Below are 23407 nucleotides of genomic sequence, written 5' to 3' on the forward strand. Positions count from 1 at the left end.
CAATAGCCTTAAATAAAAAGATGTGTTATTAACCCAGGAATGTTTCAGTCAACCTGAACCTTCACAATGCTCCTCCTTGCCTAACAGACGTGCTTTGAAGTTGTTCAGCCTTTTGATCTCAGTGCTCAGTAACAGTTTGGCTCCTGATTTTCTGGCTTGGAACCTGTTAACGTTTTCCCTGGCATCTGCCCCTACAGTTATGTCTGACATGCCAGGGCAGCTCTATATACCAGCAGTCTGGCTCACTTCCTACCCAGTTTTAGTCGAGGCAGGTACTGCTTCAGGGTGCTAGTATGCAAGCTATTTTGTTCTCCTTATGGCTTCATATAGAAGAATTCAGAGATCAGGGGGACATGCCCCTGAAACCTTACCTTCTGCTGTAGGAATATCTGTGTTGAATGTGTGGAAGTCAACAAACATTTATTTAGCACCTAATGTATGCCAGGTGGGAAGCTAGGTGGCACAATGGATAGAGCGCTGGGCTTGGAGTCAGGAAGACATCCTCCTGAGTTCAAATCTGGCCTCAGACACTTACTAGTTGTGTGACCCTGGGCAAGTCACTGTTTGCCTCAGTTTCTTCACCTGTCAAATGAGCTGGAGAAGGAAACAGCAAACTACTCCAGTATCTTTGCCAAGAAGAACCCCAAATGGGGTCACAATTAATTGGACAGGACTGAAAACAACTGAACAAGAACAACAACAGTGTGTCAGGCAGTGGGTTAAGCTCTGAGGTATATGGAGAAAGATAAAACAACATGTGAAAAGTGATGCACTTACAAGATACATACAGGGCAAATTGGAGGTGATCTCAGAGTCAACAAGGGCATAATCAATTATTGAGCACCTACTAAGTGCCAGGCATTGTGCTAAAGTCTGGAGGTACAAAGAAAGGCAAAAAAACAACCCTCCCTCAAGGAGTTTCATTCTCTTTTTAAAAAAATGTTAAATGTTTATTTTCAATTCCAAATTCTCTCCCTCCTTCCCTCCTTCCCCCACTCATTGAGGAAGCAAGAGATAATGATACTGATTATACACATGAAATCATGCAAAATATATTTCTGCATTAGCTATGTTACAAAAAAAAAGAAAACTAGATTAAGAAAAACAGTCTGCTTCAGTCTCTTGCCTCTCTGGAGGTAAATAGCATTTTTCATCCTGGCTCCTGTGCAATTGTCGTGGGTCCTTGTCTTTGTCAGAGTAGCCCAGTCTTTTACAGGTGATCACACTTAGGATGTGGCTGTGCCTGCACAGTGTTCTCCTCATTTCCCTTTGCATCAGTTCAGGGAAGCCTTCTCAGGTTTTTCGGAAACCATCTTGCTCATCATTTCTCATAGCATAATAGTGTTCCATTACAATCTTATACCACAACTCGTTCAGCCATTCCCCAATTTATCAGCATCCCATCAATTTCCAATTCTTTTCCACCACAAAAAGAACTGCTATAAATATTTCTGTACAAATAGGTCCTTTTCCATTTTCTTTGATTTCTTTGGGATGCAGACCTTGTAGTGATATTGTTGGGTCAAATGTAGGCACAGTGTTGTAGACTTCTGGCTATAAAAATTCCAAATTGTTCTCAAGTGGTTGGACTGGTTCACAACTGATGTCCTTATTTTTCCACATCCCCTCTAGCATTTGTCATTATCCTCTTCTGCCACTTTAGCCAACCTCATAGGCATGAGGAGCTAGAGCTTACATTCTAATGGAGAGGTGCCATACAAACAACCATGTACAGACAAGATGGATACTGGGTAAATTAGGAGTCACTCTAGTGTGCAGATTGTCTTTTTGACCCCTTTGCTCTGCATTTGCTTCTTTTGCAGCAAAATAAGAGCCACACAGATCTCTTGCTTGGTGTAGATGCTAAAGGGATCCATGTCTACAGCATCAATAACAGGTTCTCTCCCAACAAATCTTTTGAATGGAGTGCCATCAGAAACATTTCCTACAGTGAGAAGGAGGTAGGTGGGGATGGTTGCATCTTTCATGCTTTGTGATGGTACGGCTGGCTCGAACCTTCTGACAGCTTGTTTGGGCCCTGGGAAGAGAGAAAGCCATTCTTATTTAGAGGGGCATGCAAAAAAAAGGGAGGGAAAATAACCTAAGGAAAGACATGGGGCTTCTGGGGGGACCCTACCCTCTGCTGCACCATCTCTAAGAGAAGACTGATGATCACACTATTTGTACTGCCAGCTGAGGCAAGTTGTAACCCTTTCTTTGACATGTTTCCTGTCAGAAGGCTTGAATGGAGATTTGGTAACATGAGGCAGATTTTCAAAGACCCACTGGGCTTCCTGAGTCAGAACAGGGGGTTGGTAGCCAAGGGCACTGATTGCAGTGAACAAAGGAAGTGGAGAGCATGTTCCAAGCTCAGATATTGCATGGGAGGAGAGAGTGATGGGAGGGAAATGGCCTGAAGAAAAATCTGCTCAAGGCTGTGATCCAAGTTCCATAGATCCAAGGGATGGACCAGGACCTGCTTCAACAGGCTCCAGAGAGCCAGACAGGACAAATCAGGGCTTGGTTGATTATTTTGTTGATTGTTTGGACTGGAGGAAGTGTTGGAGAAAATTTGTCCCTTGCACCCCCCAAGCTGGTTGTCAAACATCCACCAGCACACCGTTGCATATATCTGACTCCTAGGAAACTCCCTTAGGTTGGGGCTCTTTTGCTTCTGAATCTCCCCACTGTCTCTGCATTAACCTGAATTCTCAACCTAACCAATGAACTGCAGAAAACCAAATATGGAACTGCAGTTCCCAACCCCACACTCTGTAGTGGCCCTCAATATTTGGGGGATGAGAAAATGAACTTCTTAGAGCAGAAAATGCTTTATTCTTTGGTGTTTCTTCTGCTTGTGTTCCGTTTCTCCCCTGGTTGTAGAGCACACTTACTGGCTTGTTTGTGTGCCTAAAAGGCCAATGACGCTAACAACTGGGAGCACAGTGCTGCTTCCTACAATGTGCTGTTTGTGTTGTCCCTTCTGGCTCCAGATGCGAAATCCACCGAGGCTGTCCTCTTGGTGGCTGACCAAGGGCATCCACTGTGTCAGAGGTGCGTGGTAACTCTTCTCCCTTGGAGCCACAAGCCTATGCTGCGCTCCTCTTGGAGTACCCTGGTCAGGATCCTTCCAAAAAGCACTCTAACCTTCTGAGGACCTCCTCAGCTTCTTAATGACTGTGTTTTCCTTTCTCTACCAGTTAACAATTAAGCCTCTTGACAAAAAGGCAGAAGTTTTCAAGTTCTTTTCCTCACAGCTGAAAGTGAATAAGTTGGTAAGCAACCTATTCAAATCTTCTGTCAGTTACCCCAGTTGAAAAAGAAAAAATAAAACCCAAACAGGCTGATAGGGTGAAGTCAGGGGCTCTGTTGATGTAGTTTGAGGAATGCTCTTTGTAGCCATCAGGTGAGAAAGACATCGAAGGTAGAAGCAGAGGCAAAGAAAAAACCAACACTGTTCCATAATGGTTTACTGAGAGAACCCAAGAGTCAACCAAAGCAGTTAATTAAGCCCAATGACCTTGTGTCTGAATTCTAGGCCAGAGATGGAGTTCTGCCTCCCTTCCCCGATTTAACCATGGTTTCTCTATCTATGAAAAGAAACAATAAATGTTTGCTAATAGGGCTTAGGGACATGGAGTTTAGAAAGCACTGGAGACCCTTAGAAATAGCAGCATGTTGGGGTATTGTATTTAAACTGGCCTGTTCCCAAGCTGCAAGATCCATTCAGCAACATTTATGGTTGCCCCAGCACAGTTCTGATTCCTGCCACTGAGTGCTGACCCATGTGGTAGCAGAGAGGCTGAGGATGGTAGCTTGCTTGAACTGTAGTAGGGCTAAACCTGAGCAGGGGTACCACTAGGTGTGATAGTGTGAAGAGCCTCCAGGACAAAGGGGCCACCAGGCTGCCTGCCTGCCTGTGGAGGGATGAACTAGCCCAGGTCACAATTGGGCAGGTTGAAGCTTCCAAGTTAATCAGTAGTGGGACCAGCCTGGGTGCTGACCTTCCAGCCTAGGCCAGACGAGGAGATCTAGTGACTGGAAAGAAAAAAAGAGAAAGAAAAGAAAAGTAATTGTATTCAGTCATGACCTTGAACAGCTTCGGGCTGTTGAAGGTACAGCCGTACCTTGAGCACTACAGCAGCATGTGAAGTGTTAAGTTGTGAAGGAGTTCTTAGGAGGGAAAGCATAGGGTGAAAGGTGGAGGGTGGAAGGGGATGAAGGAAGGAGTCAGTGTGTGGGGGAGAACACAACTGGTGCTCTGCTCACCGCCCAAGGACCGTGAGTACCAGGGACATTGTCAGGTGCCAGATCAGGGGTAATGAGACATGGCCAGTGGACTGCAGGTTCTTCCTATGGATTTCAGAAAATTCTTTTAGGAAGTGTTTAGGGGCCTACTTTGGGCTAGGCAGGGGATACAGAGACAAAAGTGAAAGAATTTCTGCCCTCAGTGAGCTGTTGGGGGAAATATAAAGAATAAGTAAATAGAAAGTAGAGACTCATTTCCAGTGGTAGGGGTGGGGAGGCCTTTGTCATAGGGGAAGAAGGTAGAGTCAGTGCAGGAGCTGGCCCCTGAGCTGAGCCTTGACTGAAGCCAGCTTCAAACTGTGGGGGTCTCTGGGACCTCTTTCAGCTCCAGATTTATGGTCCCAGGTCCCTTTGAGTCTGATTCCACAAGGCAAAAGTAAGGAGGGAGTATGTCCAGGCGTGGGATACAGCCTGGGCAAAGTCATGGAAATAGGAGATGAAGTGGAGATGGAGCATGGCAAGTGTACCAGTATGGCTGGTAGGGAGAATGCCCAAAGGAGAGGTCATGGGAGAATGACCTGTGTTTCCAGAATAGCAGCATGGCAGCTGGGTGGAGGATCCAGTAGATTGTGGCGGAGTGGTCCAGGTGTAGTGAAGAACACTTGCAAGCCTATGAATCAGTGGAAACTCTTGTTTTGTAGATCCTTCAGTTGTGTATTGGAAATCATGACCTATTCATGAAGAGGAGGAGAGTGGACTCCATTGAGATTCAGCAAATGAAAGCTCAAGCCAAGGAAGAGAAAGCTCGGAAGAAGGTGGGTTTCACCTCAGGTGGCTCCCTCCCCCACTGACTGCTCCTTTAGAGGTTACCTTGATGAGATGGGAGGAACCTTTTCAGGAGACTATCCCTGAAGTGTTAACTCTTTCCATTCTCAAACACATCTAACCTGCCTCTCACCCTGCCATCTACCCCGCATTGCTTAATGGCCTTAATGGTCTGGACTACAGTGTGACCAAAGGGCTGATGGAGCTTGAGTGAGGATGCTTCTCCAGGCCCTTGGCTCTCAGGGTGGGAAATGTGTTCTCTTCCCTTGCTGCATGCTAATTTCACCGCTATTCAATATCTACCCATCAAGTTCTTAATTATAGGCACACACATGTGCAGTCATGGCAGACAGCTGCAAAATGGTTTAGCTTACAAATCTACCAAGCTTTTTTCCCCCCAGGGTGAACCCTAATTCAGTTTTCTTTATTCAAACTAGTTCCATTTCAGGAATAAAGGTGTGGCAGGGTCGAGGTGGACGTGGAATCTGCAGATGGCACATCTACCTTCGTTTCTTTTCCAGATGGAGCATCAGAGGCTAGCCAGGGAGAAGCAGCTCAGAGAAGAGGCTGAGAGAGCCAAAGATGAACTGGAAAGACGGCTGTTTCAGCTGGAAGCTGAGGCCCGACAAGCCAATGAGGCCTTAGTGAGTATCCTCATGAAACACATGGGTTGCTGGCTGTGTTCCCCTTCATTTTATAGGAAATCCAACACTGATGTGACTAACCCTGTCTGGCTTTGAAAGTTACCTGTCCTTGATTGACCAAGCCCGCCTGGTTCAGCCTTGCCCTGTGATCTGCCATGTCATTGTTGCTTTACTCTCTGGCTTGGGCCCTTCTGGGAACTAAGGCTGGTGCAATGCTTCCCCAGCTCCACTCCAAAGAGACAGCGGAGCTGCTGGCAGAGAAGGCACAGATTGCTGAGGAGGAAGCCAAGCTGCTTGCCCAGAATGCCGCTGAGGCCGAGCAGGAGCGCCAGCGGCTGGAGATCACGGCCCTGAAAACTAAGGAAGAGAAACGTCTGATGGAGCAGAAAGTGAGGGAAGCAGAAAGGATTGCTGCTAAGCTGGTCAAAGAGTCAGACCTCAGGTGAGGGAGAAGGGCCATGGGCTTTACATTTGATTTCTGACAGAAGTGGTAGTAGCCTCAGCCCCTGGCCTGATGTCACAGTCACTGACACTTTTATAGTGTGTGAAAGTTTCAAAGCACATTTTCCTTGTGCTCTTGTTTCATCATCTCAACAGCACTTAGTAAGAGGGATCACTGACTCCACTTGGCAGATGAAGACACTGGGGCCCAGGAAGTCTCAGAGAATTGCCTGTGCTCACACATCAACAAGTGTTTGAGGCAGGGTTTGGATTCAGTTTTCCTTAACTCCACGTCCAGCATGCTTTCCCCTATACTACAGTAGGAGCAGCAGGAGGTGGATATGGAAGCACAAGAACCTCCTTCTATAGCGCTTTTTGGCTGGCTTGAATACACTACATTTGCCAGAAAGCACATATCCCAGCTCATCGTGGTCTTAGAAAGTTGGCCAAGTTAATATTTGCAAAAAGTTTTGTAATACATTGATAAAAATGACAATGCAGTTGTTCTAGGGCTCATCCTTCCAGCTCCCACAAGCTCCAGTTGGTTGGCTTGCCAGAGTGACCACTTCTGAGGGTCCTAGGGGTCATCCTGACAGCTAGGCAGGGGGTAGGGGTGGTGGCAGTGATTTTCTGGTACTATAGCTCATGAGCCCTCATTGGTGTATTACCACCATAGATTATCCATTGATAGACAATAGCCAGCCAAACTTAATTATCTTTTAGAAATAGGTATTTATTAAAGTAGTAGAGGAAAAAGAGTTTGTACAAAATATTTCCCCAAACAAAGGGCACGGTCTCCCTTAAGTACATGTGGAGTTCAAGTGAAAGTGGGCTCCATTTTAGAACACATGTGACTAAGGGGTAAAAATCATAGCTCCTGGAAGTCCTTTTTCTGGAAGTCCATTCTATCTGATTTCTGGGGACTTCACAAAGATCCCCTTATGCATGGCATAGTTTCCTGGTAGGCCTGAGGGTCGGGGCTCTTGTAGAGTCTTGCTGCCTTTACCCAGGGTGTTTAATTTATCCTAACCTCTTGCTGGAGATGCTGCCATAAGCTACTGCTGTTCCAGGACTGCTGCTGGGATGATGGTGTAAAGTCCACGTCTTCCATACTATTTGAGGTTTGCGGCATCTTCCTCTGGTCAAGGTAGGGAGAGCCAGAGGCTCTTCTCTGCCCGTTGGGGGCATGACTGGACTGCTCTTTGCTGTACTCTGGTCTGCTGCTTGAATGTCTGGGCTCCTAACTGGATCCCAGTTCTGTGAATGGTCCATAGGGTGTGGCTGAGGATCTCTTCAGCCAATTCCAAAATACTTTGTGTGTAGCTTCACCTATACCATGTGTGTCACACTTCATTCAGTGACTTTTATGACTTCCAGATTAAGGACTTTTCACGCCTGATTTAATGCCTTTGATTGACTGATTTACTAGGGGTCCTGATCAAGCATTTAATTTAAGGGGAGTGAGGTGCTTGATTGATTCAGAAGAGTGGTTTGTAAACTTTAAGGTGTTATAGACATTACTAGCACTGATGTTATTGTTGGGTTTTCAGGAAGGGTCTGAGCAGTCCCCCTTGTGGCCAATGGCATTATTGGAGGGCTGGTTGGGGGCGTTATAGGGAGAGCTTTTGGTTGAAGGAACTGAAGGAGCTTTTTGTGTATAAGGCTGACTGATGTAAAGATTACAATCATGGTCTTCATCACAATCTAACTAGCTGGGATAATGCTTATTGCTACTCAGTGTGGCAGGGACTTGGATTTGCAGTTAGAAAATGGATTTGCAGTTAGAAGACCTGTATTCAAATCCTAGCTCGGTCACTTCCTACCAATGTGAACTAGGCGAGCAGTTGCACATCTTGGGGCCTCAGTTTCCTAATATGTCATGTGTGTTTGTAGGTCTTTATGACCTTTGAAGTTCCTTGGTGCTCTAAAGTTCTATGATTTTAATTAACTGACATGGCTAGTATACTTTCATTTGAAATATTGATATAATTTAGTGTTTTAATATAGTTTTATCAAATTTTAAAGAGTGAGTTCATTAAAATATTGACATTTTCAGAAAGGTTCAGTGGTCTACAACTAATTAGAAGAGACAAGATGTGTCTGTGGGATTTTTGAATGAGCAGAGCCCTGGTGAATGGATGAGGGTGGGATGATTAAAGAGACTGAGGAGCCAAGTGAGGATGGAAGAGGGAGGCCTTGTGAGGTCAACGATGCATCTGCTTTGTTTTGTTGAATGGAGTAGTGCCTCCTACACACACCTGGGCCTCCTGCTCTTCTGACATGAGGCCTTTATAGGATGCAAGCATGGCTTTTTCCCATGGAGCATACATAGCTCTAAAGTGCAAACACTGGATGATGTTCATTGCTTCACCTGGGGGATATTTTATCCAACAGAATCAAGGAAACGGAATACCTGAAACAAGACCTGAGTGAGGCCAGAGAAGCTGAGCGCCGAGCGAAGCAGCGGCTCCAGGAGGTCACCCGAGTCTCTCACCCTGTACGTTGACTCATTGGCACTCTATTGAGGTGATGGGCAGCAGCGTATCAGGAGAGGTGGAAAACACGAGGGAGTGCCATGTCACATAAGTGAGAAAGAAAAGCAATCAATCCAGAAACATTGATTGATTGTCTGCTGCATACCAGGCACAATGCTGAGGCACAGGATCCTTCCTGCCCTCACAGAGCTTACAGGTTAATGGGGGAGACATCACACACACAAGCACATGCACAACAGCTCTATCACCTCACACAGTCATTTCACAGGTTTTCCTGGCACTTAGAAAGAAGTGGCCTTAATGATATATCATGTCATTCATTTAGCTGCAGTCGAGACACCACTCTGCCCATCATTGCAAGTACTCTGGGCAAAATCAAAGATGCCCTTTTTGTCCATAAGAGCTCATTCCGTTGATGAACCTTAGAACACCATTTTATTCTCTCTGGGAACCTTGAGTCAACACTCTCCATATTCTCATTTCACAAAGGAGGAAAGTGCTGGTTGGTGGTTTGGAGTCCAGTTTGAGACTCCAGGCTCAGTCCACTTCCCCAGTTCTGCCAGTGATTCATGCTGAGATCTTAGGAAAATCACTCAATCTCTCCATGCTTTATTTAAGTTCTTTGTAAGCAGTGAAATGATGTTTTTAAAGCAGCCAGTGTGTTCAGACTGAAGGGTCTAAGGGCATAAAACTCCTCTGATGGCTGAAAAGTAGAGCTCTTTTTTTTATTTTTTTGTCTAGCACACAAACAGGTATCCTCAACCTTCCCCTGTTGATTGTGGAGACCTTGGAGTTGAAAAAGGATGTACAAGGTTTGATTTAAGGGATGTCGACCTGAAGAGACTGTCCTTGGAGATAGAAAGGGAGAGGTAGGTACTACCTCTGAGCATCAGCTTTAGTAAATACCTGTGCATGCGTGCGTGTGTGTGACACATATACATATAAACATATACCACAGCATACACATGTATATACATATATACACACATACACAGATATGCATGTATATAACACACATATATGTTTATATAAAATGAGATGCTACTGACATTTCAGGGAGCTTTGTAGGTTTTGGCAGAATGGATTCACAATCCCCAAGCCCTTTCTCTTGGTCTTTGTGTTGAATTTCTAGACTCTTATGTCTTGATTCTACGATTGGATGGCCTGTTTATGCTATGTTTCTCTTTGTGTTTATGTAAGGAAGTGAAGTGGAGAGATTGGCGGCCCTGAAACCGTGTCTCCTACAAAAGGAGTCCCTGACGTTTAACTTTCATTCTTTAGCCTGAGAGAGGATTCGGATGTCAGCGTCAGTTGGCATATATGTTGGAATAACTGAGTTCTAGTTATTGACCTGTGGTACCTGTTTTGCTTTGTTCTAGAAGTGTCTGATACAATCTATAAATGAGAGCTCTTCCACAGGACAATTCACAGGAGTCCTGATCCCTTCTGCAGGGAGCTCACTAAATCATGATAAATCTTTGTTGTTGTTTAGTCATTTTTCAGCCATGTCCCACTGTTCGTGACCCCTTTTTGATAGTTTTCTTGGCTAAGATACTGGGATGGTTTGCCACTTCCTTCTCCAGCTCATTTTACAGATGAGGAAACAGAGACAAATGTGGTTAAGTGACTTGCCTGGGATTACACAGCTAGTAAGTGTCTGTGGTCACATTTGAACTCAGGGCTTCCTGACTTCAGGCCTGGTGCTCTATCCACTGAACTACCCAGCTACCCGGGTGGGCAATTTAAATATTGTCCAAGGAGGGAATGGAAATTATTCTAGGAAATACAAAAGCTTTGTTTCCAGCATTGCTGCTGCGAAGGACTTCTTTCCTTGTTTCTTTTGACACAGTCAGTTCCTTTGAGAGTGACTTCCTCAGTTAAGTGAAGTGAAAGTCTGAAAGAATGCAGAATTCACATTGGCAAGTTACCATTGTAGAAAACCTAGTCAATCACTGGGCATTTATGATATGGCTGCTGTGTGCCAGGCTCTGGGTTAAGTGCTAGAGACAAAAAGGAAGAGAGGCATCTATTCTAATGGAGGAGATACACATACGTAGAAGTATATACAGAGGATCATAGATTCAGGGCATTTCACAGATGGAGAATTGAGATTGAGGTTAAGTGATTGGCCTAGGATCACATTTTTAGTAAGTGTTGGAGGCCTTCAAGCCCAACACTGTCCAGTGTGCCATGCTGATACTTGGTAGTTTTGGGAAATAATGCTTTCCTAGGCACTAGGAGGGGGGCATATGGAAGGACTTCATGGACAGACGGCCCTGCAAGAGGTGGAGGTGAGGAGGGAGACCATCCCAGGCAAAGGTACTGAAGTGGTAGGGAGAGTACAAATGTGTCAGTGTGGCTGGCTTTCAGTGTGCAAGGAAAGGTCAATTGGACAGGTAAGAAGGTGGCCATGTTGTGAAGAGATTTAAATGTCAATCAGAGGAATTTATTTGTGATTCAGGAGGCAATGGGGACCCACTGGAGAGGGTGACATCATCAGGCTTGGGCTTTAGAATAATCCCTTTGGCAGCTTGTGGAGGATTGATTTTAGGGGGGAGAGAAAGGAAGCAGAGAAACTGAGGAGGAGTCTGTGGTGATGGTCTAGGCCAGAGGTGATAAGAGACTGAGTGAGGGAGTGAGGGTGGCAGATGTGTGAGTGGAAAGAGATAGGTGTGAGATTTTGAGGAGCTAGAGATATGAGACTTTGTAACACATTGGAGATGTGGGGGGAGTGGGAATGAGGAGTTGAGGATGATTCCAAGATTGTGAACCTGGGGGGCTGCAAGGGTAGTAGTACCCTTAGAAGAAATAGGGATGGTTGGAAGAGGGGTGAGTTTGGGGGTGGTGGTGCTGTAGGCTAGGTCTGATCTAGTGCTTCAGGTTTTAAATTGGAATGAAATGAGACATTCATTGGCCAACTTACCAGTTAGCATAGGAGGGTGATAAAGCTATAGCAAGGAAAGGGGACTGAACAAGGGTGCTGAACTAGTCCAGGTGAGGGCAATCTACCTGACTCTGCACTGGCTGTGTTGCTGCCACTCTAGCCTGATGGAAGGCCACTTCAGCCTCCTCCTGGGCCCCTGGGAATCTGCATCAACAAAGGGCAGATTTTACTGCATTTTAAATAATAATTAGCCTCATCTCCATGGTAAATAGTGCTCCTGTCCTGGTGGAAAGGTGATGGACCTTTTTTTGGACCTGAGTTTGACATGCCTACAGGACACCCAGTTAAAAATGTCCAATAGGCAGTTTGTGCTGTGGGACTGAGACTTAGGAGAGATCAGGTCTGGATATGGAGATTCAGTTCAATTAGCATTTAATAAGCTCCTACTATGTGCCAGGCACTGACATACAAAAAGAGGCAAAAGACAGTCCTTGCCCTCAAGGAGCTTATAGTTTAATGGGGGAGAAAACATGCAAACAAACACATACAAAACAAGCTACATGCAGGGTAAGTAGGAAATAATTCAAAGAAGGAAGGCCCTGGAATTCAGAGGGACTGGGGAAAGCTTCCTGTAGAAGGTGGGGTTTGAGTTGAAACAAAGGAAGCCGGAGGTCAGCAGTCAGCAGAGGAGGGATGAGGAGAGCCAGAGAAAATGGGAGTCATCTCCGTAGAGGTGATAATTGGGAGTTGATGTGGTTCCCAAATGAGTATGGAGAGAAATGAGAAAGCCCTCAGGACAACCTTTGAGCACACTCACGGTTAGTGGGGGGTCATGGATGACAAATCAGCAAAGAACAGAGAACAGGTGGGACAGCAGGAGGAGATCGAGGAGATAGCAAGGTGATATGACCCATAGGGGAGTGGGAGCACTGGAAGAGAGGGTGATGAGTAGGAGCCAGGGCTGCAGAGGGCTGAGGCTGGATCCTTAGATTTGGCAGTTAATCCAGAGACCGCAGGCAGTTTAGGAGAGGGCAATCTCAGTTTAGTGAGGAGAGTAGAAACCAGAGAACTGGGGATTAGGAAAAGAGAGGAGAGGAGGAGGATCGTAGGCATGGAATCAAGGAGTTTGGCAGAGAAAGGAAGGAGGTTTTGTCTATAACAGACTCATCCAAAATAAACACTAACACAAACAAAAACAATCTATACTCTTGGGTGTGATTCATTAATCTGAATTCCAATGCCACAGCCAGATTGTCAGTGCAAGCCCCAAATTGTAAATGTCACTTCTGAAATAATATCATTAAAAATGTAATTTAAGTCTCATTTATCTGTTTCGTTGTTCAGGAGTGCCCTGATAATAGATCTTGTGGGGGGTCTGCAAGTATGACTGTTGGGTTGTCTGCCCTTTCTTCTGTGTTTTTCAGGTTAGATTATTTGGAGAAGAGTAAGAATTTTGAAGATCGATTAAAAGAACTTAAGTCAGAAATCCATGCCCTGAAACTTGAGGAAAAACAAAAGGGGCCAATCGCACGTTGGAATGAAGTCTTTGGATCACTAGACCTCACTTTAAGAAAGGTATGTAAGGAGAAGTAAACCAGCAATGTACTATACAAAGAGTGGCTGATTAAGGCATGACTTTGCTGTCTAAGCCCAGTTGTTTACTTGCCCTCTTTCCTTATCCCCAACATCTTCTCTTATTTCTGACTTTCTCTTTTACTCTTCCACGTCACTTCCTTTGGTTTCTCTGTAGCCAATGTTCCAAGTAGCTTCTTTGGGTTCTGACTTGTGATTTCATTAGTGTAAAGCACTTCCCTTTCTTAGGAAAGTTAGCGGCTGTTCCATACTTTATAGTTTAGGAGTTACTTGAGGCATTAAGAGGTTAAGTCTCTTTTTTTCCCAGGGATGCACAGCCCGTATGTGTCGAGACAAGACTTGAAACCAGGTCTAGGAAGACTTGGGAAATATTTTAAAACTTTAAATATCCTCCAGGATGTACATAGGATGATAGATAAAAGAACCAATCTGCACTTGTTTCCTGGCTTTCTGATTTTGTTACAATCCCTTTTTAGCATCAGAAGAAAAAGTGATCCATAAAATACACAGAATACAAAAAGAGAGGCAACCCCCCCAAGGTAGCAGCAGCTCTAGGAGCTGAGCTCACAGCCTCTGGTTCTTAGATGTGTGTTATAGTTTGTCTGTCGTGTTCTGAAGGACATGGGATTATGCAGTTTGGTAATGGGAGTAGTTTCCACGTATATTTATTAAATACCTACTGTATACAAAGTACTGAGATGACACTGCCCCTGACCTCAAGGAGCAGATGATGTTCTTTTGGGCCAGTGAAGGATAATGTATACACTGATGGATATACTTCAGGTTACAGTATATTGGAGACAAGGGAGAGATTCAGGCAGACCACTCTAGGAAGATTTGAGGGACAGAAGAGGAGTTGGGAAGGATCAGGAAAAGTTTCAGGCTGAGCCTTGAGAGAAGAGAAAGATCTGGGAGGTCGAGATGAGAAGGGGCATGTATGAGCCATACCAGAGGGCCAGTGTCTCTGGATCACAGACCACATAGGGGAGTAAAATGTAAAAAGACTAGAAAGGCAGGAAGGGGCTAGACTGAAGGGATTTATAAGCCAGAGGGTTTTATATTTGATCCTGGAGGCAAGAGGGAACCACTGGAGCTTCTTGAGAAGAGGAATGACATGGTCAGACCCATGCTTTACGAAGATTACTTTGGCAGCTGCGAGAGGATAGACAAGAGTGTGGGGACACTGTAAGCCAGGAGACTCACCAGAAAGCTATGACAGTGGTCCAGGTGTGAGGTGATAAGAATATGTACCAGGGTGATGACCATGGGAGGGGAGACAAAAGGTCATGGGTGGGAAATGTTGTGTGGGGTGAGTGTGATGGAGGAGTTGGGGATGGTGCCTTGGTTGTGAGGCTGGGTGGCTGGGACAATGGTGGTACTCTTGACAGTACCTGAGTTTGGAGCAGGTAGGATAATGAGGTCAGTTTGGTGCATCTAATAGGTAGCTGGAGATGGGTCTCTGGAGGTCAGGAGAGAGATTAAGGCTGGATTGGTAAGATGAGGGAAGAGGGGATGGTTGGGGGAAGAGATAATGAGTTGTGTCTTGGATGTGATGAGTTGGAGATGCCTACAGGACATCTTAAGGAAGATGTCCAAGATGCAGGTGTCCGCTCTGGCCCTCACACTATAATATTAGCTCACCTGTTACTGTTGGCATTATTTCATTGTGTATGAGCCTTTATGAAAACGGCTCAGTTTCTTTGTTTCTGTCTTCTCATCCTGTTCTCATGTTACAGTTCTAGTAGCTCACCTTCTTGTCCCCTCAATGTCACAGCCTGCTACAGACACATCCATCCTTGGCCAGTTACCATTAGGAGAAGCTGAATCTATTGGTCTAAATCATTTTTGTTCACATCTCTTCTGGGAGGCCCCTGTGTACTGATTTCTGAAACCCTGTAGGACACAACCAGAGGTAGACACACAGGGTCCTCAGGGGTACCCAGGTGTCGTACAAACTCCATCCAGAACCAGCAATACCAGAAAGACAGTGAAAAACTCCCGACTGCCACCACTCTAAAGCCACAAGCTGGGAGCCTTCCTTTTTCTTCTCCCATTTGTTTATGCTTCACCAGGGCCTTTCCCATGGGTGGGGCCAGCCTGACCGAAGGACACCAGCATGGACAATGTGGACAGCAGACTCTCTGGCTTGGGCTGTGTTTCCTGATATTCATTTCTGGAGCATAGCCTCTGCCTAGTTCTTGAGTTTCTGCTTGATCTTAATGCTGAGCTGGAACGATTTCCTGGAGTGCCACCTCCTAGGCAGTTTCCTTTATGCGTCCTTTTATGCTGGCTACTAATGCTTAGGTTTGAAGTATACGACCCTCTTTGGTTAACTTATTAATTTAATGGATAACTCTCTTGGTTTGTCCTTCTTCTTTCCTGCTCAGTGTTAGAAATTGTGGGTAACTCAAGGCTGGACCTGCTGGGGGTTCTGTTTAGGTATAGGGGATGGAGAGTCAGGAAGATGGAGGCTGTCATCCAGCCAGAGATGGGTCCGAGCTGGGTAGCCCCCATCTCACTTCTCTCATGGGTGAAATGTGCCTATTAAGGGCATCTACCTTATAGGCTTCTTGTGATGACCACATGAGATCTAGAGCATGTAAAATGCCATGTAGCCCTTAAAGTGCCATATCAACGTGAATCATGATTATTATCCGTTATAATAATAATTTGAGCATGCCCTCTTTCCCCTTTGGCCCTGATAAATGCCTTTAACTACCAGCGTATCGATGAGAAAAGGTCAATAAAAATGCCATCAGATCTCTTCTGTGTCTCATCTGTTTGTTGTCCTTCCAATTTCAGCAGTGAATGTACTGGTATAACGTGGTTCAGCTGGTTCTAAGTCAGGTTCTTTAGAGGTTTGTTTTTTCCTTAGGGGCTTTTTGCTGCTTTGTGATATGGTAGTGTTCATGATCTACAATTGTTTATTCATTTATCTCACCCAGCCTGGAAGAACTCTCACCACTCCTGGAACCCATCCCCTTGCTGATTGTGGGGGAGTTTTGCCCTGCTCCATTTGTCCTGGGCTGGTTCACCCTCTTTTAGGCAGCCAGGTGGTCCCCCACTCTAGGGAAATTTATCGGTCCCAGACTTGGTGGGGACTCCAGGTAGGCCTCATCCCTTGCATCTCAGAACCTCTGAGCTCCAGGATCTGCCAGTCTCAGCCTCCATGTGGAAGGATTCCAAGCCGTTGACGCCTGCAGGCCTCACTAATATTATTTAAACAAGCTGGCAAAATCTTTGGGTCCTGTGACCTGGCAAGGAGTTTAAGGTTCCACTCTTATAGGATGTTAACTCCTTGATGACCTGGATGGCTTTTTTCTTTGTACCTCACATCTAGACTCTCAATAACTGCTTGTTGATCGACAGGCTGAGGGTGTCTTCTGCCTTCCTTGTTATGATCACTTTTATCTCAGTTAAAATGGTCTAAGAATGCCTGTAGTAAGAATTGGCAGCTTTACTTTTGCCAGTTTCTCTCTCTTTTTGGAGTCCACAGTTTGTTGAAACAAGTCAGGCTGGAGTTGCTAGAATTGCACAGTGTCTTCTTTCTCTCTCACTTCTTCTAATCTGATAATCTTTATTCCAACCAGTCAGTGATTTGACTGCACACAGACAGATGATTTTGAAATAAATGCTGTTTCCTTCCTCTTTAGATACATTTCATTTAACTTTTTTTAATGCTGATGTTTGTTGTTTGACACATTCTGTTCTTTCAGCTCTTTTTTTTTTGGAAGGAGGTTTTTATGATACACTGGTCTGAGTTGCTTTGGCTTCTTTTATTTCATGATTCCTTGTCATATTTTCCAACAGAATTTCCACCATCTTGGTTGGACAAATACATTGAAAATGTTTTTTATCGTTAGCCTTTGTTTTCACATCACCCTCCTTCCCAAATTGATCCCTCCTGCCTTCCCTGGGGCTGACAGCTGTCCCTTGGAAAGAAGTTTTTAAGTGTACTTTGCTGGCTACATTGTTAGTTCAGCAAGGGAGGGGAGTGCTATCGTAGGATTACATTTTGGCTTGGGAACTTCTTTGCTTTTGAAGGTGCCATCATGGATTAAGCTGTGTGAAGCGAGAGGCAGACAGGATGAAAATATCCAGAGGCCCTTCCCGAGCTATCCGCTGAATGCTTTTAGTCGCTGGCCATGCATCAACAGCAACTGCTATAGCACAAGAGGAGAAAAGTGTTCTCGAACAAACACCTCCGTTTCTAATAACGTGGGAACTGGAACTTGCAAAAGCATTGTAAAGGTAATACACTGTTTTGCTTCTGCCAAAATGATGATCTTTGTTATGCTTAATGAGATTGTCCAGTGTATAGGGCTAGTTTGGTTTCCAAAATGTCCACTCCGTCCTTCAGTCTGTTTTATTACAGGAGAAAAGATCATTTCAGCCAGCCCATGCGCTGGTGGTTACTGTCTTCAAGGTTTTTAATGCTTCTTGTGGGTTTTCTGTCATTAAAAATTTTTAGGTCTCATGCTTAGGACCATATGCTGAGATTTAATTCTAAATGCAATTCTTGTCTTTCAAAATCTCTTCCTGCCCAAAGTAATATGTGACCTACATTGCATTTCCAAACTCACATAAATTAGTCACTTCTCCATTTAAGCCTGGTGTGAATCCATTACATTGGAGCTGTTGGGAATCCTGGGAATACTGAATCAAACTGTTAACTGCTCTAGTTCAAAGGATTAATTTAAAGTGGGAAAAATAATGTGTTTTCACCTAGGTTCAACAGTGTGACTCAGATGTGATCTACATTTGATCTACATAGCTTCCAGAAGGTGAATACGTCGAATTTGTGTAAAAATACTTTCTGTGGGGCTTAAAAGTAGTATGAAAGGGGTTTATTGTGTGCCATACTTCCGAGATGGCCATTTCCTTATAAAGGGATACTGAAGACCCTTCCTGATGCTGCTAATTCAGAGGGTAGGCCAAGCAGAAAAAGACTCCCTTCCTGGATAAAAGGCTTGAATCCTACAAATCATATGGACTCTAACTGGAACACAGACTGTCCCTGTCTTTGGCTTGCCCTCAGATTACATCTGTTGTTTGTTCCCTGGACTCTGAGGCCTGCTTCTGATGGAGACACCACCTGCTGCTTCTGGCTTGGTCCCTGGCTCTGGTTCCATCTATGGCTTCTGGACCCTCTCTGAGTGGGAGCCTTCATACCTGGCCTTCCTTGCTGCTTGGCTGGCAGGCTTCAGCCAGACCCTTCAAAGGTCCTTAGCTCTTATCCACTACATCCAAGTTTCAGGATGTGGCTGCAAGGAAATGTAAGCTAAATGGATATTTTATTTTCAGTGATGACCACTGTTTGTTTTACCCAACATGTAATATCACTTAGCAATTTTAATACTGCACTTCTCTCGCATGTTTTAATTTGGTGGTCATCCAATAAGAAAATGTCAGCCCCCATTAGTTTGGTTTCTCTTATGGGACTGAAATCTTAGGTCTTCTCAAGTCTCACTGTCTCACACCTAGAGGAGGTGACAGCTTCTAACTCCCCTGAGAAGACTAAGGTCACCTGCTTCTCCTTGTCCACCTTTCAGAACTTTCCAGAAACCTCACTCCTGTTTTCTTCTCCATTCCTCAGAGGAAGAGCCTGCCTTCTTACTGATGCTAATCCCTTCCACCTCTTGTTTTCCCCCTCTCTGGCATCTTTACTTTCTTCCTTTCCATTAACTAACTCCCTTCTGCATGCAAACATGCCTCCCCAATTAAAAAAAAAAGAATAAAAACCTTTTCTCTTCTAACCTTAGACCAGCTACCACCACATCTTTCTCTTCTTTTCATGACCAAACTTCTTGAAAAAGTTGCCTAACCCCCATACTTTTAACTGCATATTTTCCTTAACTCCTTGCAGTTTGGCTTCCAATTCCACCCCTCCTTCTAAGGCCATGGGCCTGCTCCTTGTTGACCATGACCTTTGTTCATTCTTCTTTGCAGGATTTGCCACTGTTAACTCATTTGCTCATTTCTGTTGCTTTCAGAGACATCACATCTGGCCATCCTTGTGTCTCTTTAGTCATTCCTCCTCTGTCTTCTCTCTCCTTCCTCTCACTTTTCAGGTTGTTTTCCCAAAGGTCATTTCCTCAGATCTCGTTCTCTCTCCCAGTGTCAGCTGCTCAGAACTCTTCCAGAAGTTCCATGGCTTCTGTTGTGTGGCTCCCTCCCCACTTGTTAGCATTTCCAGCTGGATAGAGTTTATTATTGCTGCCTGCATTTCCCTTGGGTCCAAAACCAAGCTCACCATCATCCTCTGACTCCCTTTTTTCTGGCTTCACTATTTCCATCACGAGTATTTCCATTTGTCAAAACTCCAAGTTTGAAGCCTTGGTGATCTTTGATGTTCTCTGTCATCTCCAAGGTGTGGTCACTCACCAAGTACCGTCTACTCTGCCTGTGGTGTGCTTCTCACACCCATCTCCTCCTTTCCCTTTCCACTGTCAGGCTCCTAGTCCAGGCTCTTATTACTTATTACATGCACTGTGAAAACCCCTCCACTTCTTTTCTCTTCCAGTCCTTTCTCCACCAGAAGACCAAACTAACCTTCCTTAAGCACAGATGCGTTCATCGTCATTTTTGTTCAGAGATCTCAATGGTCCTCTGTGATTTGACTTTTACCCTGCCTTCCTTTTTAAATGTATTTTTCCTTTATATCATGTACTTTATAAACATGAACAATATAGAAAGAACAGAAAAAGATTATCTGAAACTGAATTTATGTGCTGTTTTTTAGAAAAAGGCACATACTTATTTTATAAATATGTAAAATCTAATGCTATACAACTGTCCTACTAGTCTGTATTTCCTTCTGGAGTTGATTTTGTTCTCATGTTATTTCCAAATATTTCCTGGATACTTTTTTTCTTTTCTTGCTTAGAAAGATCGATCCATTGCCCAACTCGCTTCACCTGCCATATCCCCATTAAAGCCTTCTCGTAACCCCTAAGTATAACCAAACCAAACAAATCCACACATTGTCTCTGAAAATGTCTCCTTTTGCATGTCTACTCCTTCCCTTCCGTTCCGAAGTTGTGATCAGTCAGTGCATTGGTCAGAGTTCTGACCTTTTTTGTCAATGTTTACTTTACATTATTGTCATCCTCTGGTAAATTGTTTTCCTGGTTTTGCTCACTTCCCTTCATGTGTTTTCACACAAGTCTTCCTAGTTTGTCTGAATCTGTCATCACACCCTCCCCATCAGTTCTTGTTCCCTCCTCTTTCCCCTGCCGCACGTAATCCTGACCAACTGCCTTTGCTCACACAGTATTATCCTTCCTGCTAGCTTCATAATAATTCTAACTCATCCTTTACAAGCCCAATGGAAATACTTCATTTTCCCACAAGCTTTCTCTGAGACCTCCCTACACGCAATATTAGCCCCAGTTGGACCTCACATAGAAAGCACTGTTCCTTATGTACTTATAATGTATCATTTTGTATTGTAGTTATTTACGTCTTGTGTCCCCTACTAGATCATAAACTCCCTGAGGTGAGGGACCATGATGTATGTCTTATCTAATATACATCATTATTTCACTCGGTGCTTAGACTAGTGGTCTGCACATAGTAAACTGGATTTTGTTGACCTGAGCTGGATGAGCAGTGAGTCATCTCAAGAATCACATTGGTGCAAACATAATTTCAGGCTTGAATAGAGTCAATTTTTCACTCATCTGAATATTTTAGGCTCATTACATAGTGGATCTAGTTGAACTTAATTTCCTCAGTCAGTTTCAGGTAGTGCTCTTTCAACAGGATATGATAAAAGGAGCTGAAAGACACCTTGTTTAGTTGAGGAACTTATCCAAATCTGGTGTATTTTTCTGTTCAACAGACTACTAGAGTACCTACTATGTATTAAGTTAGGTACTGAGAACTGTACTAAAAGTCAGGAACTCCCCAGCTAGTCAAACCACAGGGCTGCTGGGGCTCTCAGGAACCCTAACTCAAACTTAGGGGGTCACAGCTGAGATCACAGAAGTTCCTCAAGCAAAAATCAGTGGATCAAGCAATGTCTCGGTTTGTTTGTTCTTATTTAGATATCTGATATTAAAAGTAATATGTAGTAGATTAGCCTTATCAGTCCCAAAGGCTTTTATTATATGTATCAACTGTGAGTGCTAACAGTCTGAGTACAGGTATGGAACTGGGGTGCTTGTGCAGCTGCTCCAGGCTCCAATCTGCTTGTTTCTGGAGGCACAGTCAACTCTGGAATTGTCCAGGTCTCAAGGGCTGAGTGAGTTGACCTGGTCTTCATGAAGTTAAATCTCAACAGCCTTCTCTGAAGACTGTGAAAACACTCAATTGGTTGTTTTTTTTTTTAATTTAATTTTTTTAATGGACAGAAATGGATTGTTCTCTCCCCATGCCCTTCCCTTCAACCATTGAAGGAAAACAAACCCTTGTAAGAAATATGCAAACAAATTTCCATTTTGGCCACACTGAAAAATGTGTTTTGTCTTTATTCCATCCCTTTTGTCAGGTGGGTGACATCCTTCATCAAGTCCTTTGAAATCATAATTGGTTGGTCAGAGTTCATAAGACTCATTTGTCTTTATAGTATTGTCATTTTATAAATGGTTCTGCCCACTTTCCTCTGCATCACTTCCTACAAGTCTTCCCGGGTTTCACTGGAACTGTCTCCTTCATTGTTTCTTACAGCTCAATGGCACTGTTACATTCATGCACTATTGGTTCAGCCATTCTACAGCTGATGGGCACATCCTTAGTTTCCAGTGCTTTGCTACTACAACAAAAGAACTGCTATAAATATTTTTGTACATATTAGTCCTTTCCCTCTTTCTTTGATCTCTTTGCAATATAGGCCTACTAGAAGTAGAGGCAAGTCACAGGATAGTCAAAATTTAGTGGTATTTTGGGCATAGCTTCAATGGTTTCTAAAATGGTTTTTACCAGTTCACAGTTCTACCAATAGTACCCTAACAGGCCTGCTTTGTAGCAGCCTCTTCAACATTTGTGATTTTCTTTTGTCAGCTGTCAATATGACAAATGGATGGAACCTCAGACTTCCTTTAATTTGTATTTCTCTAATTATTAGTGATCTGGGGCAGTTTACAATATGGTTGTTGATAGCTGAGATTTCTTCCTTAGAAGACTGCCTTTTCACGTCCTTTGTCTATCACTAATTGGTCTTTTTAAATGTTGCATTTTACCTATTAGTTGACAAAATTCATGCTTGTAGAAAATCCTTATGAGGACAACACTCACCATTCACCTGAGTGAACTTCTGGGACAACTGAGGAGGGGCCCTTCCTGTCACTGGGAATTTAAGTGAGATTTCCTCATAGGCTAAATAGAGTATTTTAATATTACAGGTATCTCAACAAAATACACCTTAGAAGCCTAGTGAATGGCAAACCAGTTTATCTGCCCAATACAAGTAACCCTTCAGGAATTACAACATGGTTGACAAGACCCCCAAGTACTTAATACACCTCTAAAAGTTAGCTTCCTCACTTTGAAGTCCTTCAAATCAGGTGTTCTTCTGCTTCTACTTTCATTTATATTTTAACATTTCACTACAGCTCCCACTAAAGATATCTTCTTGATCAACAACATATAATTGTTTTATAAAGAGTTAAAAAAGAAGCACCATAGCATTATGGTTAACGATCGATGTATTTAATGCCAGCTACATAATTTTGTAAGTTTCATAGGCAAACTTAAACTGATTACAACAGGAACCTTTGACAGAACATCAAAGTTGATGCCAACTTGTTGGGCACTCTGTGCATGTCAAAAACCATCATTTGTATTTCTTCCCACACATATTAAGCAGTAAGAATATTGTGTCCTATTACAAGGGATGTAAAACTTGAAATAAATATTTTTAATAAACAAGTTTAGTGTAAACTGTCTTGGGAGATGTTTGTATCTGAGAAAGACCTAATTAGGATATCTGGTACGTGATTAGGGTATACAGACCTAACGATTAAGAGTACCTCAGAATTGTATATGAGGCTTATTTACAAGGGGAATTTATTTATTTTGTTTTTTACTAAGGAAAAATATTGTTTTGTTAAAATAAATCTGTTCAGTAAAGCTATAGTTCATCTTCTGTAATGTAACCTATTTTAGGAATTTTGTCTTAAAAAAAAAACTGAAGCCCATTTATTTGGACATTTGCATTAAGTAATTAAACTTTCTTTTACAAATCCAAAAGAAGTCATGTTATTTCTCAGTTTTACATCACACATAATGTAAAACTGACAAAAATGGGAAGATACTGTTTAGAAACACACAGGTCA

The 23407-nt window shown here is 43.6% G+C and overlaps 1 protein-coding gene across 9 annotated transcripts in view; it reads left to right on the forward strand.

The window, feature by feature from the left end:
* The window catches only part of LOC140525070 (merlin-like), a 66500-nt gene that overhangs the window by 37655 nt on the left and 5438 nt on the right, over window positions 1-23407 (forward strand). For 3 of the 9 annotated variants that reach the window (XM_072640096.1, XM_072640103.1, XM_072640104.1), the window contains 10 exons: window positions 1824-1961; window positions 3201-3275; window positions 4950-5063; window positions 5595-5717; window positions 5942-6159; window positions 8553-8655; window positions 9395-9522; window positions 12962-13112; window positions 17175-17381; window positions 18169-21588. In XM_072640096.1, coding sequence (XP_072496197.1) covers window positions 1824-1961; window positions 3201-3275; window positions 4950-5063; window positions 5595-5717; window positions 5942-6159; window positions 8553-8655; window positions 9395-9522; window positions 12962-13112; window positions 17175-17381; window positions 18169-18213 — 1302 coding nt within the window. In that variant the 3' untranslated portion in view covers window positions 18214-21588. Of the gene's footprint in view, window positions 1-1823; window positions 1962-3200; window positions 3276-4949; window positions 5064-5594; window positions 5718-5941; window positions 6160-8552; window positions 8656-9394; window positions 9523-12961; window positions 13113-17174; window positions 17382-17859; window positions 21589-22474; window positions 23322-23407 lie in introns of those variants that run through there. The other 6 variants (XM_072640098.1, XM_072640097.1, XM_072640101.1 and 3 more) reach the window with 4 other exon arrangements.

This window comes from Notamacropus eugenii, chromosome 2 (genome assembly GCF_028372415.1).
Source record: "Notamacropus eugenii isolate mMacEug1 chromosome 2, mMacEug1.pri_v2, whole genome shotgun sequence".
Classification (NCBI taxonomy): domain Eukaryota; kingdom Metazoa; phylum Chordata; class Mammalia; order Diprotodontia; family Macropodidae; genus Notamacropus; species Notamacropus eugenii.